This window comes from Psammomys obesus, unplaced genomic scaffold (genome assembly GCF_907164565.1).
Source record: "Psammomys obesus unplaced genomic scaffold, mPsaObe1.curated_primary_1811, whole genome shotgun sequence".
NCBI classification, from domain to species: Eukaryota; Metazoa; Chordata; class Mammalia; order Rodentia; family Muridae; genus Psammomys; species Psammomys obesus.
Genome location: NW_026596162.1, coordinates 7619048 through 7635699, shown reverse-complemented (window position 1 = coordinate 7635699; position 16652 = coordinate 7619048). Strand labels below are relative to the sequence as shown.

At 40.7% G+C, this 16652-nt stretch overlaps 1 protein-coding gene across 2 annotated transcripts in view; it reads right to left on the bottom strand.

Annotated features, from left to right (window-relative positions):
- The window catches only part of Hivep1 (HIVEP zinc finger 1), a 130162-nt gene that overhangs the window by 48240 nt on the left and 65270 nt on the right, over positions 1–16652 (bottom strand). For both annotated transcript variants that reach the window (XM_055595124.1, XM_055595125.1), the window contains exon 3: positions 10431–10484. In XM_055595124.1, coding sequence (XP_055451099.1) covers positions 10431–10484 — 54 coding nt within the window. The remainder of the gene's footprint in view (positions 1–10430; positions 10485–16652) is intronic.

The window sequence follows — 16652 nt, the reverse complement described above, 5'->3', positions numbered from 1 at the left end:
AGAGATACACAACTTAAACCGAAACAAAATGAAGTCTAAGCCAAAATATCCTCATGTGTTTTTGCAGGTTCATAAAATACAGCAATAGGAGGCCCATTCTGCCTCTGATTAAAACATGAACTATACAAAAAAAAAAAAAAAAAAAAAAAGTTGCATTTCCCTGTCCTGATAATTCTTTCAAAGTTGCTTTTGGTTGTTTCATTTTCCTGAGAAAGATTCAAAGACCTTAATGATTTCTTTAAGAAAGTCGGAAGATCTCTGTACTTTAATGTTACTTTCATCTAGTTCCATGATTCTCTGACACTATGGCCGACAAGAGATGATCCTTTTTCCAGGCAGTATGTGCTTAGGACCACTCTCAGATGACACTCTGGAAGCCTCTAAGTCAGAACCATTGGTAGCTTGACATCTGTCATAGCAAGGGATACGTCTACCAGGATGACAAATGCTAAAAATTGCTTGTACCTGACTTTCCGTGGCTTATAGGCATAAAGCTGACTCTTAGTCATAAGAAGAGTTACGAGCTGTATATGATACTTTACATTACAATGGTAGGATGTTAATTTTATTTTCTCTTTTTACCTGAATATCAACCAAATAACTGAGGCTCTTTTACATGTGTTTAATAATAAGCTTCACAACATAATAACTGAGAAGTTACTACTTTATTCTTAATTCTCTAAGCTTATCTGGTTTCCTCCCAGTATACATCCCAGAGCTACTTGTACTTTTAGCCTGGCTTTTCCAGCTCTCTCTCCTGATGTCTCCTGGGCCTGTCCTGTGGCTCAGTCCCCTACTGCCTTCTGCAACAACTTCCCCTGGCTGGCAGGAAGTCCAACCCTCTTCTCTCCTTTGCTCAGCAATTGGCTAGAAGCTGCTTTTCTGGCATATCAAGGGACAATTGGGAACAGTGTTAATACAACATTAAGACAGGGGATTCTCAGAACAAAGACTACAACCAGATAGGGGACATACACAAATCAGCATTTGAATTACCTAATAGCCTTATGCCTACAGTAGGAAAATGGATTAGGAGTTTTCCGCATATTTGTTTCTATTTACAGTGTTAAATCTGGAATCTTCACTTCAGGGTTTCACACCCAGCAGGCTAAAAAGATATTGATACTAAAATATAAGCATTAAATCTGTAGATTGCTTTTGGTAAGATGGCCATTTTTACTATGTTAATCCTGCCAAACCATGAGCATGGGAGATCTTTCCATCTTCTCATATCTTCTTCTAATTCTTTCTTCAGAGTCTTGAAATTTTTTTTCATACAAGTCTTTGACTTGCTTGGTTAGGGTTACACCAAGGTACTTTATGTCATTTGTGGCTATTGTGAAGGATGTTGTTTCCCTAATTTCTTTCTCAGCCCTTTTGTCTTTTGTATACAGGAGGGCTACTGATTTTTTTGAGTTAATTTTGTATCCGGCCACTTTGCTGAAGGTATTTATCAGCTGTAGGAGTTCCCTGGTAGAGTTTTTGGGGTTGCTCACGTATACTATCATATCATCTGCAAACAGTGATAATTTGACTTCTTCCTTTCCAATCTGTATCCCCTTGATCTCCTTCAACTGTCTTATTGCTCTAGCAAGGACTTCCAGCACTATGTTGAAGAGATATGGAGAGAGTGGGCAGCTTTGTCTTGTCCCTGATTTCAGTGGGATTGCTTTAAGCTTCTCTCCATTCAGTTTGATATTGGCTATAGGCTTGCTGTATAACGCCTTTACTAACCGTCCTCCACTGCTGGTGGGAATGTAAACTTGTACAACCACTCTGGAAATCAATTTGGCGCTTTCTCAGACAACTAGGAATAGCGCTTCCTCAAGATCCTGCCATACCACTCCTAGGCATATATCCAAAACATGTACAAATACACAATAAGGACATTTGCTCAACCATGTTTGTATCAGCCTTATTTGTAATAGCCAGAAGCTGGAAACAGCCCAGATGCCCGTCAACTGAAGAGTGGATGCAGAAATTGTGGTACATCTATACAATGGAGTATTACTCTGCAATGAAAAATAAGGAAATCATGCAATTTGCAGGTAAATGGTGGGACCTGGAAAGGTTCATCCTGAGTGAGCTGTCCCAGAAGCAGAAAGACACACATGGTATATACTCACTCATATAGACTTATAGGATAAACCTAAAATCTGTCCATCTAAAGAAACTAATCAAGAGAGAGGACCCTGACTAAAACGCTCAATCCCCATCCTGAAAGGCAAAGAGGATGGACATCAGAAGAAGAAGAAAGCAGGAAACAACCTAGGAACCTGCCATAGAGGGCCTCTGAAAGGCTCTGCCATGCAGACTATCAAAGCAGACGCTGTGACTTTATGGCCAACTGTTGGACAGAGTGCATGGAATCTCATGTAAGTAGTGGGAAACAGTAGGTTATGGAGAGGACAGAAACCCCACAAGGAGAGCAACAGAACTAGAAGATTTGAACACAGGGGTCTTCGCAGAGACCCACACTCCAACCAAGTACCAGGCATGGAGATAATGTAGAACCTCTGCACAGATGTAGTCCATGGCAGTTTAGTGTCTAAGTGGGTTACATAGTAATGGGAAGAGGGACTGCCTCTGACACAATCTGATTGGTCTGCTCTTTGATCACCTCCCCCTGAGGGGAGAGCAGCCTTACCAGACCACAGAAGATGACAATGCAGCCATTCCTGATGAGATCTGATAGACTAAGATCAGACGGAAGGAGAGGAGGACCTCCCCTATCAGTGGACTTGGGGAGGGGCATGCATGAAGAAGGGGGAGGGAGGGTGGGATCGGGAGGGGAGTAGGGAGGGGCTTATGGGGGGATACAAAGTGAATACAGTGTAAACAAATAATAATCATTAAAAAAAGATAAAATAAATAAAATAAAATATAAGCACACCAAGAAAAGTTTAACTTTCCATGATTGAACAAAATCTTGAGGACAGAGCAATTTGTAGCTGTCCAGAGTCTATTAGAAGTTAAAGAGTGAAGCTTTTTGTTACTGAGACAAAAAAACAATTTATATGCATCCCTGTGTGAGATAATTGAAGATTAAAAAAAAAAAAAAAAAAACCAGTTTGTTTCAGATAAGCAATCTAAGTTACATGTACCAGGAGAAATAAAGTTATTTAGCCACTTGTGAGAAATAAGAGCCACAGAGCACTGTTCACAGGTCCTACCTGTTAGGTAAAGGAATCCATCTTCTACTCTGCCATCCATCTTTGTTGATTCAGCAATAGCCAAAGACCTTCCCAATACGCAGGTGCCTGTTGACACTATGACTACCATGGGTAAACTCAAGAGGAATTACAGAATGGCACCCATGTCAGGGCTAGAATGGGAGGGACCCACTAGGAGAGGGGTGTACAACAGTGAGATGGAGACTTAGGGGTCACCTTATGGAACTCTGTCATGCCTGAAGAAGGGTCTGCTAAGCAAGTGCACGCTCAGTGGAGGGCCATGCGCCACAAGCTGAAATTGCTGCAACCACTCTTAAGTCAGGATGGGAATGGTGTAGGGGGAACTAAATTCCTGCAGTCTCTCTATAGAGCACAGCACTTATCCACAGCTTTCCTCTCCCTAGTTTCAGGTGTAGCCCCCACTTAAAAGCATTGTATAGAAAATTCTAGAAATAAACCATTCGTAAGTTTCAAATGTCTTTTGTGATAGTTCCTTATTATAAGGACTCTATTTTGTTGTTGGTACTAATTTCTTCTACTGCTCATCACAGAAATATAGACATAGAAAATCACAGCAAATAAGGGACTCAGCAGTATCCTCTGAGGCTGGGGGAATGATCACAGCAGACTGTCTGGCCGCTACAATACACACTGGCTTGCCAGCATCCTCATGCCCCTGTTTGACTCTCCTGGTCATCCAACCAATGGCATCTGCTGTTTCCAAATCTTTTCCTGAACGAAATAATGCCGTATCAGAGCCTTGGTGGTTAGGCCGAAATTCCAAGTTATTTTTCCAATATGTTACCTTTCTTCCACACCACAGAGCTTGTGGAAAATTCTGGATAGTGAAAGAGAAAGAACACTGTGGCTTTGTAGAAGTAGTCCTTTACTTCTTGCTGTTTACATTTTTCAAGTTTACTTTCTGTGCCTCTAGTTGTTTATCTGATTTCAGTCCATCTCTCTCCTTCATTTCTATTCTCCATTTTCCACCCCCCACCAATACCCCCGAACTGTATTCCTCACATATGTACACTGTTTTGTTTGGGTTGGGTTTTGTTTGGTTTTTAAGGAAACGTAAGAAATCCCTGTGGAAGGCACCACAGGTCTGAGCTTGGTTTTTAATTATCTGTTTGTGCAGAGGCTACTTTCGCACAGCTAGAGAAAAGAGTAAGTAGATAAATAGCAGTACACAATTTCTTCGAGTTGATCTGTAACATTTACTTAAACAATACTGAGGCCTGAGGCCTGAAGTTAATTATCTAAGAGCAAACCATGGGTGTCCCATCACTGGTGCAGGAAGCCAGTGACTATGTAACATCTGCTGCTCACTGGTTCTCAAGGATGCTGCCACAGAGCAGCTCAGGACACACATCCTTATCTTAATTACTCTTGTCAAAAATGAGGCCACAGTAATAAACACATATGTAACAGAATCTAAGACAAATGGGATTTTCAAATGTTTTCATTTCTATACAATCAGAATACATGTGCTAAAGCAAACATAAGAGCACTGTGCCATAATGTAATCGGTAGTGAGTTGTCTCAGGCTAAACAGTTACTATGCAATTTATAATCAACAGCAGTTAGCTGAAGGAGATATGCTGCAAAATGCACAAACTGCATCGTTTAATGAATTACTTCAGGAAATTAACATCACGTTAGCTACCTAAATCTCTAATTTAATTACCAGCTTGGCTGATAGTTAGTGGCATCCTCAGAAAATGATGATGAGGGGCTGGAGAGATGGTGCAGTGGTTATGAGAGCTGGCTGTTCCGGAGGACCTGAGTTTGATTCCCTGAACCTGTATGTCAGCTCACAGCTGTGTGTGACCCCACTTCCAGGGAAAACAACATCCTCTTCTGCTTTCTGCAGGTGTCACATGCATGCTGTGCACTAACATGGAGACAAAACACCACACACACACACACACACACACACACACACACACACACACAATTAAAAAGAAAAATACACTTAAGAATATTTTGCCTCCTGTATTTTACACAAAGTTCAGGGTTTTATACTCTGACACAGTAATGACAGAATAGTTAGATGCTTTTATCTTACACTGTAGTGCCAAGAATGCTTTGTCCCTAGCACTATGCTGCTCATCTGTACTGATATGTAAAATTTGTCATTTTTAAATCTGAAACTACTGACAGGCCTGACATTTGATAGCTTTACCAATCTATCACAGGTAATTAAACCAACAGTGATTACCCTACAACTCAAGATCACTGCGTTGTATTTAATATAGGAAAAAGATCATGAACCTGATTTTCCAGTGTGAAGTCTGTACAGTACACACACTATCTGTGCAGAACACGTGCGAAGTCTGTATGCCGTGCACACGGGAGATTGGAAAGACTCTCTTTTCAATGTGAGCATCTGTTGGTATTCCCTGGGGCAGGCTGCCCGGCAGCAGGCTCACAGGTGGAACCACTCGGAGGCAGTGCAGGCATCACCATTTGGGCAGGGGTTGGGTAAGAGCCCAGGAGCCCCTCAGGGTTCAAACTTGTTCTTTTCTTGTAAGGTTTCAAAGACTTAAGACAGAAGAATGCTGATACAAAATAAAAGAAACTAACAACTTTATAAGGAAACATGGCTGAGGTAACATTAAAAGAGTAGGACTTACAAACTGTTATTTAAAGTATTTCTCATTAAACATGCTCACTAAAATGTTTTTCCTGATAATTATTTGTAAACCTCAGAACCACAACTTTTCAGTAATATATAGACATAAGTTCAATATAATATTAAAATTGAAAAACACTCCCATCCTTTGAATGACTCTGGAGTCTAGATTTTTATCTAAAATACTACCCTAGTCTTCCTTTTATGAACATGAGTATTTACTACGTAAACTGTTAAAATCCTTCTGATTTCCAACACCCAAACAGCTTTTAAGTGTCTTTACTGTGTATACTTTCAATAGAATGGTTAAAACAACATTTTTATCTTATCAGGAAGTATATGAAAATACATTTTTAATTTAATGATATCTGTCTAACTTTTTTGAAGACTTTGTTATTCTTGCTGATAAAATATGCTCCAATTATCTTTATTATTATGCTCAGCACACTTTCTAAGGAAAACACCATTAAGGCTTGTCCTTACTAACATCAACACTGGCATTAAAGCACTCTTAGTGTAGATTAGCTGTCTTCTCTAACAATGTCTGATATGTTTAGAAAACAACCTGAAAATCAAGTCACCAATTTTTTACTACCTGGAAATTCATTCATACTACAAAGATCTTAAAAAAAAAATTTGGGACATGGGTAAGATAGTCTAAGTGGAGTCCAGGCCCTAATCTTCTGTTCTGTGCTTGACTGTTACTTACCTCTTACTTCTAAGATACGCAACCTGCCTTAAGCTTCCGATAACTGAACGATATTCTGGCGCATAAATCCCCCCAAACTGTCCCCTCCGTGCGAGCAGGAACTAATCTACAGGATGGCTCATTTGCCTCTCCTAACTCAAAAAAAAAAAAAAAAAGCCAAATGATTTACTTCCACGTAATACTAAAATTTAAACAGCTATGTGAAAACCTTCTTTCTAGTGTAAAAATGCTCTGAAAACAAAACTTGAGAATCCCACTGTAGAATACAGCCCATGTACATGTCAGTTTCAACACATACAAACAGAACAGAAAAAAATCTAATGAACTCAATTATATTTTAAAATTTAAGAGTCACACAAATAGAGACTTCAACAAATGTTTCACAGACTATAACACAGATATTTGCGCTGTGTTTATTACATGTTTATTACAACACTGTTCAGAACAGCTAAGGAAGTGACCAAAGTTTTGAGCAACTTTGGTAAATGGATAGAGATAATCTGAGCAGAAAAATTCCACATAGTGGAATACTGTTCAACAATAAAGAGAATACAATCCCACATTTGTGATACCCTCAACCAGACGGGGAACAACTGTGCTAAGTGAAGTAAGCCAGGCTTAGAAAGGCAAGTACGGCAAGTCATCACTCACGAAACCCACAAAGTCGATCTCAGAGACACTGAGACGGGAACAATTATGTTCTCCTCCAAATGATTAAAAAAGAACAAGTAGACGGCACCTGAGGAGAGACACGAGGACATGATGGGGATGGCGTGACTGCCACATGCACACACCTACCTCCAAACTGTTCAAACTGAAATAAATCAAAGTTGCCTAGTTTTTATCCATAAGCAGATAAAAAAGAATAAAACAAGTGTGTTAGCATAATTTAAGCCACTTTTTTATCCCCCTAGTTTATGACTGGCCAAGTCAGGGTCTATATTAAACGCATTTACGATTCCTTTCTTTTAAGCTGTTTTTTCCTTTTCTCATAACCAAACTTTGGGCAGAGTGCAGGGAATCATATGAAAGAAGAGGGAGGTAGAAAAAATGCTGCCTGGAGAGGACAGGAGCTCCACAAGGAGAGCAACTGAACCCAAATATCTGGGCACAAGGGTCTTTCCTGAGACTGATACTCCAACCAGGGACCATTCATGGAGATAACCTAGAACCCCTGAACAGAGGTAGCCCATGGGAGTTCAGTGTCCAAATGGGTTCCTTACTAAGGGGAGCAGGGACTGTCTCTGACATGAACTCAGTGGCTGGCTCTTTGATCACCTCCCCCTTGAGGGGGGAGCAGCCTTACCAGGCCACAGAGGAACACAATGCAGCCAGTCCTGATGAGACCTGATAGCCTAGGGTCAGACGGAAGGGGAGGAGGACCTTCCCTAACGGTGGACTTGGAGAGGGGGCATAGCAGAAGAAGAGGGAGGGAGGGTGAGCTTGGGAGGGAATGAGGGAGAAGGCTACAGCTGAGATACAAAGTGAATAAATTGTAATTAATATAAAAAAATAAAAATTTAATTATATTAAAAAATAATCCAAAAAAATTATTTATTTTCATGTGCATTGTTGTTTCGCCTGCCTGTCTGTGTGCCTGTCTATCTTTGTGAGGGTGCCAGATCCCTTGAAATTGGCATTATAGACATTTGTAAGCTGCCAATGGGTGCTAGGAATTGAACCTGAGTCCTCTGGAAGAGCAACCAGTGCTCTTACCTTCTAAGCATCTCTCCAGCCCAAATGAAGTCACTTCTTTATCCTGCTGATTTACGACTGTCATAGTCATGGTCTTTATTGAACATATTTGCTCTTCCTTAATACATTAAAAAATTGTAATTTGATCAATGAACAAGTTTTTGGTTGGGTTCTGTTTTGAAAGAGCCAGCTACACGAGCTCCATCTGAGCATCAATCAGTGACTCATCCTAACTAAAAACAAAGTGCTGGGAGCAGAGGGAGAAAGAACCCATGATCAGGAAAGGATCTCAGGCTCTTTGAAAGACACAAAGCAGTTCAGGGCCATTTACAAGGTAGAATAAAACAAAACAAAAAAACCAAACCAAAATACAATAAACCAAACCAAACCAGCTTTTGCTCATGTAAGCAGTTTGCAGAGAAAGTGACATCATGATGGCTCACCATCATCTAAACCCAAGTAACTCCATTTTCTATAGCTTCCTTTCAGGGAAGAAGTGGATTCTCTTTATGAAAAAACAGATAAATCGCCAAGAAAACAGCCACGAGACCTCAGCACTGCTGAGGCAGCAGAAGGAGAAGAGCTGCCATTCTTACTTCCATGCTGAAGGGAAGCTGTTTTCTTTCACTTGCTCAGAATCTCTGTGAAAAACTAAAGACAGCAGCGACAGAGAGAACAAACTGCCCTCACTTGTTATTCACACTGGGTCTGGCCCCAGAGCCACCTGCCAACTAGAGCTGCTCAATTATGCTCAGGCTCATTACCCAGCTTCTTTCGTCCAATCTTTGTTGCCTTTCCTCCCTCCTCTCCACATTCAGTTCACTTTGGTGAGAACTTTTGGGTCTGCAGAAAAGCGGGGAACACACGTGACATTTGTTCTTCTGTGTAGAACAGCACTCCCGGCTGCTCTTGGCTGTGAGTAGAGCTGGCGGCAACAATGTCAGAAAGGGGCCTCTCCTAACTCCACTGGATCCCACGATGTGGCAACATGCCAAGGTTGGTCAGGCATCTGTCAAGGGGACAGCATGGCTGTGGTAACCTGTACCTTTTCTAGTCTAGCTTTTCTGAAAGAATTATCAAGGGCCAGATTCATGTCAGAGTTACGACAGAGCAGGAATGGGGGAAGCTTAAGGAAGATAATAACATGCCACATCTCAACAGACCCAAAGCTGCCTCAAGGAATGCAGACGGGGAGATTAAGAAACTCTTTTTCTCTAGAATTGCCTAGTCTAAACTTAAAAGAAAAAAAAAAAAAAAGGAAAGAGAGAGAAAAAAAAAGAGAGAAAAGGTAGGTAGGTAGACAGATAAATAGATATCTTCCACTAAGGTTTGATTTAGCTACATTATTCTGTCAACTAGTCTGCTCAAATTAGAAAATATAATAGAGAAATGTAAACACTAAATCATAAAAGTGAGTACTAAGAGAATCTTGCCTCTCACTCCCCAGTGTTAGAGAACACCACCAGCTCTCTAGGACACGGCGCTGGGAACGGCACCTCCCACCCTCACCCACGGCACGGCATCTCTGCAGGTTCTAGTGCCTGGAAGACAAGATACTCTCTGCTGTGAACTAATTTTTGCATATTGTTTTGAATTTTTAACAGAAATTTTGGCCACAGTATAAGACAAAGCAACATAAACACAATACAGCGATCTCACACTTCCCAAGCACATTTGCATAAATAAATGCTTCCAAATTTTGTTCAATCCCATAGGTGTGTTTACACACACATATCCACATATGTGATGCCACCTTCCTGATTTGTTTTCACAAAAAAAGTGAGTTTATATGCTATATTTCAGGTTTATTTTTCTTATTTAATAAAGTTATCACCATCCTTTGAAATAATTTTTTAAAGCTACATGATCTTCAGTCAAGCATGTCTACATTACAAATGTTCAATGGCTCTCCACCTGAGTAGTGTTCAGACTGTGTGATCCGTCATTGATTTCTGACATTTCACCAGAACACACATGTCGTCATGGTAGCCACGATGTGAGTGCTACTACATGACAGGTGCCAGCAGCGCCCTCCACAGAGCCGTGTCTGCCTTTCATATTCCCAGCAGTACGGCATGGGGATGAGAGAAAGCGTGCTGAAGACATGCTGATGTCCACAAAACTTCTGCACCGTATCTGTCAGGAAAAATGCCAACTCCAAGTGGTCTATGGGCATCACAGCAAGAATGACACCCACATAGCAATGATTTTTACCTACCTTTTTTGGAAACTTCTGCCCCATTAAGCTCTTTTTGTGCTTCTTCAATTTTGTCTGCGAAAAAGAAAAATGAAAAAGCACAAGTCAATAAAGAATACGGTAGGTCACACACATTACTTATAAGCAGTGACAGACATGCAACACGTTGAATCCACTTATTTGTGAAATTTTTACTATTAAGGTAAGGATCCTTCCCTTCAAATCTGCAAACTTAATCAATTCACACTTACAAGAACTTCATTCAATTAATGTCCCCACAATACAAATGGCTGCATTTTTATTTGTTCATTCGTTTGTCCGTTCGCTTGTTCATGCACTCATTCATCCATTCAATAGACATGTAGCCCAGGTCTCACATAGCCTCGCTGGCCTCCAACAGTAAAATATAGTCTTGAAACTGTAATCCTCCTCCTTCCCTTCCAAAGTGCAGGGCTTTGGGCATTCACCTCCACATCCATTTTATTTAGTGGCAGAGACTGAAGCCAGGGTTTTATGCATGATGGGCAAGTACTCTCAAGCTAATATAGACCCAGCCTCTTACTGCATTCTAGATGCTCAATCACGTAACTAATAAGTATTTTGTGGGCTGAAAAGTATGTCTAAAAATAATGATTTCCTGACAGATGAGGTGTACCCTCGCAGGATTTGTTAAAACAAATGCTCTATTAGGACCACTATGACTAAAGCCAGATGGTGCCATAGATTACTATGGTCTGGGTAGTCAAGGTTTTATGTTGGTCACTGGGGGGGGTGTCTTTAGGACACAAGGAATTGCTCTCAAAAGGACTGAGGTTGCCTTCATGGGGCCTGAGTCAGTTCTTGAAAGAGATACTGTAAAGAACAAGCCTCTCTGACTTGTGGTCTTGCAAAGCAATCTCTGCCTTTTGCATCTGATCCAACCATGAGGAGATCTCCGAGCCATCTTCCCATGAGGTGCTCCAGCACCAGGTGCTGCCTTGGCTGAGGCCAAACTGGCTCGTGCAGAGACAGCACCATACTATTTAGACTTTTCATCTCCAAAACAGTGTGTTTCCCTTAGGAAGTAGCAGGCTGTGACTGCAATTCAGTAACAGAGAATGAACTAATACCAGGACTTAAGAGAAACATGAGAAATGAAGCTAATGAAAAATTGAAGGCAATGATAAATTGAAGAGTCCTATGACAGAACATGGCCTGTCCCTTGATAATGCCATAGTGTGTCTAAAAAGAGTCTGTGACAAAGAGGTAGCATATTAAAAAAAGGTCATGGACCTACTGAAGGGACACAAAGCTCCAAAAGGCAGGTGTAGCCCAGAGGCAAAAACATGTGGGCCAAGCAGGACTGGACCTGGAAGTACAAAGAACTGGGGCCGGTAGGACTGGAAGAGCAGCTTAGTGGTCAAGTGTTCACCACGCATGTGCAAGGCCCTGGGCTCAATCCTCAGCACTGCAAACACAAACAGAGGGATTTGGGTGCTGTTTCAGGACAGGGATAGAAGAGAAGGGTGGCCCCAGGGTCCACTGTTCACCAGCCTGTGGCTCTAGACACGGCCAGGCTTCATACATATATCCATGGTTAGCTTTGGTAACATTAACTTGAATTTTGCAAAGCTGTACAAATTTAATGATGGTGATGGTGGGGTAATTCATTCAAGTCCAGTGTGAGACCCAGTGCTTATCATAGAAGGCACAAATTCCCAGGGCTCTACTCTACTCAGCTGAGCACAGTGCCAATGACTACATAACACTTCAGACATCTCATCAAAGTATAATTCAGATAAATGCTCTACAATGTTGTGCCAAGTGGACAATAGCCTCTGCCCTGCCACATGCTACTAATCCAGACCCATCTCCAACTCTAAACCTGTCACTCCCAGCCAGGGTCTGTATGGCCCCTGGCTCAGGACCATACTCTAAATAAATCAAAGAAGCACCCCCCAAGAGGGGCGCTTCACCTCTGTTGCAGCTTCCCTTCTCCATCTTCTGCCAGAAAGGCAGAACTCAAACCATCTTCAATTCGTACAACAAACTTACTTCAACTGCTCATTGGTCATACAGGCACAGTGGGGACCACAGAAGACAGGAAGAAAGTGAGTGCAAGCTTTGAGGCCTTACACTACATTTCCATCCTGAGGAACTGAGGAACAAATGCATCCCTCAAAGCCTTGTCCATTTGCTTCCTGCATTATCAGACTCGGAATATAACTGAAGGGAGCTTGGGAAATCAGTGAAAATACCATAATGGTTCTCATTTACACACCAGAGTTATCTGTCATGAAATGATGAGCTGAAAGTGAAGGCAGACCCCTCCCCCTCCTTCTATTCCCCTCCCTCAAAGCAAAACATAGGGCCTGGGGATGGAGCATGTTTAATGTATGCAAGACCCTAGCCACACCCCAGGCCTAAGAAGAAAAGCCAAGAAGAAAGAACTTTTGAGATTTTTCACAAAGAAACAAATATTTGGGGGAGTGGGTATTTTTAGCCTGATTTTGAACATTAATGTTCATATCTAGAAACAATATGTTGCCTCACAAACATGTATAATTTATGTGGTTTTGTGGACCAGGTAAAACTGAAAATAAATAAAATTCAGAATGGTGTAAAAATGTAGACCCAGCATTAAGCATTAGTTTTTTTCTCAAAAATAGAACCCTAAAGGCAAGGATAAATGAAGTCTCCATGAACACAAATGACCAAAGAGTAAAGGGTATTGTTTAAATAAAATAAAGTGTTAAGTACATCCTTGATATTCAAACTATAAATAAATGAATCATATGACTTAAAAACAGAGCCCTTGAGAAACATAAAAAACTGTTATATTACCAAAGAACTATTATTACTATGCCAGCAGTTCATCTGAGCCTTAGTAATAAATAACAATGTATATATTATATGTGTTCACAATAGTAATGGCTGTGGCTTGTAGAGTTTATGCACACATAATTTGACACTATTTAAGGAAAGCAACTTTTTTATTAATAGACTCAATTGTAGCTCAAAGCAACAAAAACTTAAGGTTTAGCAAATACTTAAAAAATGGTTATTTAGGATACCAAGGCTGCCCACATCTGTGTGGTTATTTAGGCTACTGAGGCTGACCATTTCTCTGTACACTTCATACAATTCTTTACAAAAACAATCATGGCATCTGATCACAAGATACTAGTCTTCATTTTTCACTTTTCAATTCAGTTGCCTTTTGTCTTAGTAATAATACTATGAAAATGTGGGCCGTGACTTAGAACAACTGTATTCAGTATAGTAAGCTCTTAGCCACAGCCCCAGTCCAATGGGCGACCCGTACCTTCCACTGAAGAGTTGAAAAGTTTCTGTTTCTGTCAATTTTCACAGAATATCCTGTTTATATTTAACCTGTGCTGTACAGTTCTCCTAATACACAGGATGTATTCTCAACACTAACTCTGAAATTTCAGATAGAGGTCATGTATTCTGTGTTTGCAGTTCATATAAAATAATTTACCAATACTTAATGGAAGATACACTTTTCGCTGTGAGCCAGCAAGAAACACAGTTTTTCATTTAATCCATTGAGAGAGACAGAAAGATAGGGAGAGTGAGTGAGCAACAATAACTCAGCAACAAACATGTTCACATTACATCCTTTGTGTCCCTTACTCCTGACAATGGAAAGCCATGTCCCCAGGACATTCGCTTCAGGACGCACTGTTGGACGCCACACTGCCAACACAGCAGTCCTCAGGGCAACGCACCTCTGACGGTTAGTCTCGATGGTCAACTTGATGGGATCTGGAAATACGAGGAGACAAACCTCTGGACATGTCGTCACAGCCTTTCCAAAGAGGCTTTCCTGAACATGCGTAGCATCACCCCATGGGCTAGAGCCACAGACTTAATTAAAAAAAAAAAAAAAAAGGGTAAAGTGTTCCCTCTCTCTGCTTCCTGACCAGACACAGTGTCACAAACGCTACAATGGCCTGTGACCCTCCCCAACCATGAGACAAAAAAAAAAAAAAAAAAAAAAAAAAAAACCTTTTCTTTCCTTAAGCTGCTATTGTCAGGAGGTTTGGCACAACACAGAGGAAAAAACTTAATGTAATGTTCCAGCAATAACATCTACTCTAGTTCTTTAGGCAAAGAGGGGAGCAGAGGGTTGGAAAGATGGGTTATTTGATTGGGAGAGCCCCAACATGCCTTTGCTATCACTGTGGTAATCTGGAACCATCACTTCAAAGAGTCAGGGCTGCTGTAGGAAAGGTTTAATTTTGTCCGTGTCAGTGCTAACGCTGTGCCTCCTGCTTCTCAAGTTGCCCCTATAGTCTCTGCTCTAAACCCCAATGTCCTCTCTGACAGATTACTGAAATGTTAAAAAGTAGAGCACTTATTTTCTGTCATCTGATTGAGAAAGAAAGAAAAGAAAGAAAGGAAGGAAGAAAGGAAGGAAAGAAGGAAGGAAGGAAGGAAGGAAGGAAGGAAGGAAGGAAGGAAGGAAAGAAAATGGGCAATATGAGCATGCTGTTTCTTCTACTGGATGCAGCCTAACACCTACTTCTTCTCACCACTGGTCAGAACAAGGCCCTGATACTGTCTGTGAACTGCCACAGCCACTTCAGCGGCAGCAGACAGACCACAGTACAGCACAGCATCAAACGATGAGCCATACTGAAGTATGTGCAGGTACTCTTCAACACAAGGAGCTTTCCTAGTCTGTGCCAAATCCCTAAGCGATTGCCATTACAAGCAACCTCTCTTAACTTCCAAGCTTCGGATCTCCATGACCTCAGCTTACGCCATCATTCAGTTTCCAAAATGGTCCTTAAAAATACTCATGGAGGATACTCATGGGAGATGCTCAAGATGTGTTAGGGAAAAAAAGATGCTGAGCCACAAAAACGACTGGGTACTTATGTATCGGCTACAGGCAGGCAAGCCCACCACACACAGACACACAGCCAAGAGTAGTACATTAATATTTTTCATCTTATCCCTTACATTTTCTTCAATTACTCAATTACCTATAAGGAGTAGGAATATAAAAGTAAAAATTTTAATTAAATAGAAATGAATTCTAACAATGTGCTAAATTATGATGGTCATAGATCCGAAATTCCAAATTTATAGATCATATGAAAAGTTACAGGACAATTTCTGAAATGTAGTAATACTACATATTGGGCAGCCTTAATCTCAAAATCCAAAATGCTATAAAAGTTAAAACTTCAGTGCCCCAAATTTCAAATTTCAGGAGCATTTTTTTAAATATTTTTATTTATTATACATACATTGTTCTATCTGCATGTACACCTGCATGCCAGAAGAGGGCACCAGATCTCATTATAGACGGTTGTGAGCCACCATGTGGTTGCTGGGAATTGAACTCAGGACCTCTAGAAGAGCAGCCAGTGCTCTTAACCTCTGAGCCATCTCTCCAGCCCTCAGGAGTATTTTTTAAGTCCTTTATTCAGAGTTCAAACTGTTCAAACTTGTTAAGTTGATGCAAATATCCAAATATCCCCAAACTCAGAAATCTGAAACACTTCTGGTCCCCATCATTATAGATAAAATATTCTTAACTATTATCCATAGCTCATTAAGTTTACAATATATTTATTTATTCCTGTATACCAGTGTAAGGATGCCCAAGAATGAAAAGTGTTGCATGCAAGTACCTGAAAGATATAAACACTCAAATCCTATACTGTGGAAAATGACAACACCCACAGAGGAAGGGCATTCAGGCTGGGAGCACCAAGGGCTTGAAATGCAAAGAGGCAGGAAGCACACAGTCTCTAGGAAGGGAGCAGGCAAAGCAATTTGATAGAAACTGAATTCAGAGTGCTCTTAGGGAAATGATAGTTAACACATCACAAAGTTCCTGTGAGCAGAAACAGAACTCTAAGACTTGTCCTGACCACCAGATCTTCAAAACCATCACTGTCCTTTAATAGTGACCCCTTTAGAAAAACTAACCAAGACTAGGGAAGGAGAGAAAAAGGACTAGTGTCAGCCCTATACTATAGTCATTTTCTAGCTGAAAACACAATGTCTGAAAATGCAAAAATTAGTCAACTATTGCATAAAGGGGTCTAAAGTGATACTGATTTCTAATGAAGAGCTCAAAGGCTTTATGAGACTGGAGGATGATTATGAATCAAGTAGAGTGGAAGTAGGCTGACTAGGCACACACACAAAAAAATCCTTTCCTATGACAAAAAAAAAAAAAAGAGTAATAGGACACACACAAAAAACCATTCTTTGTGAAGC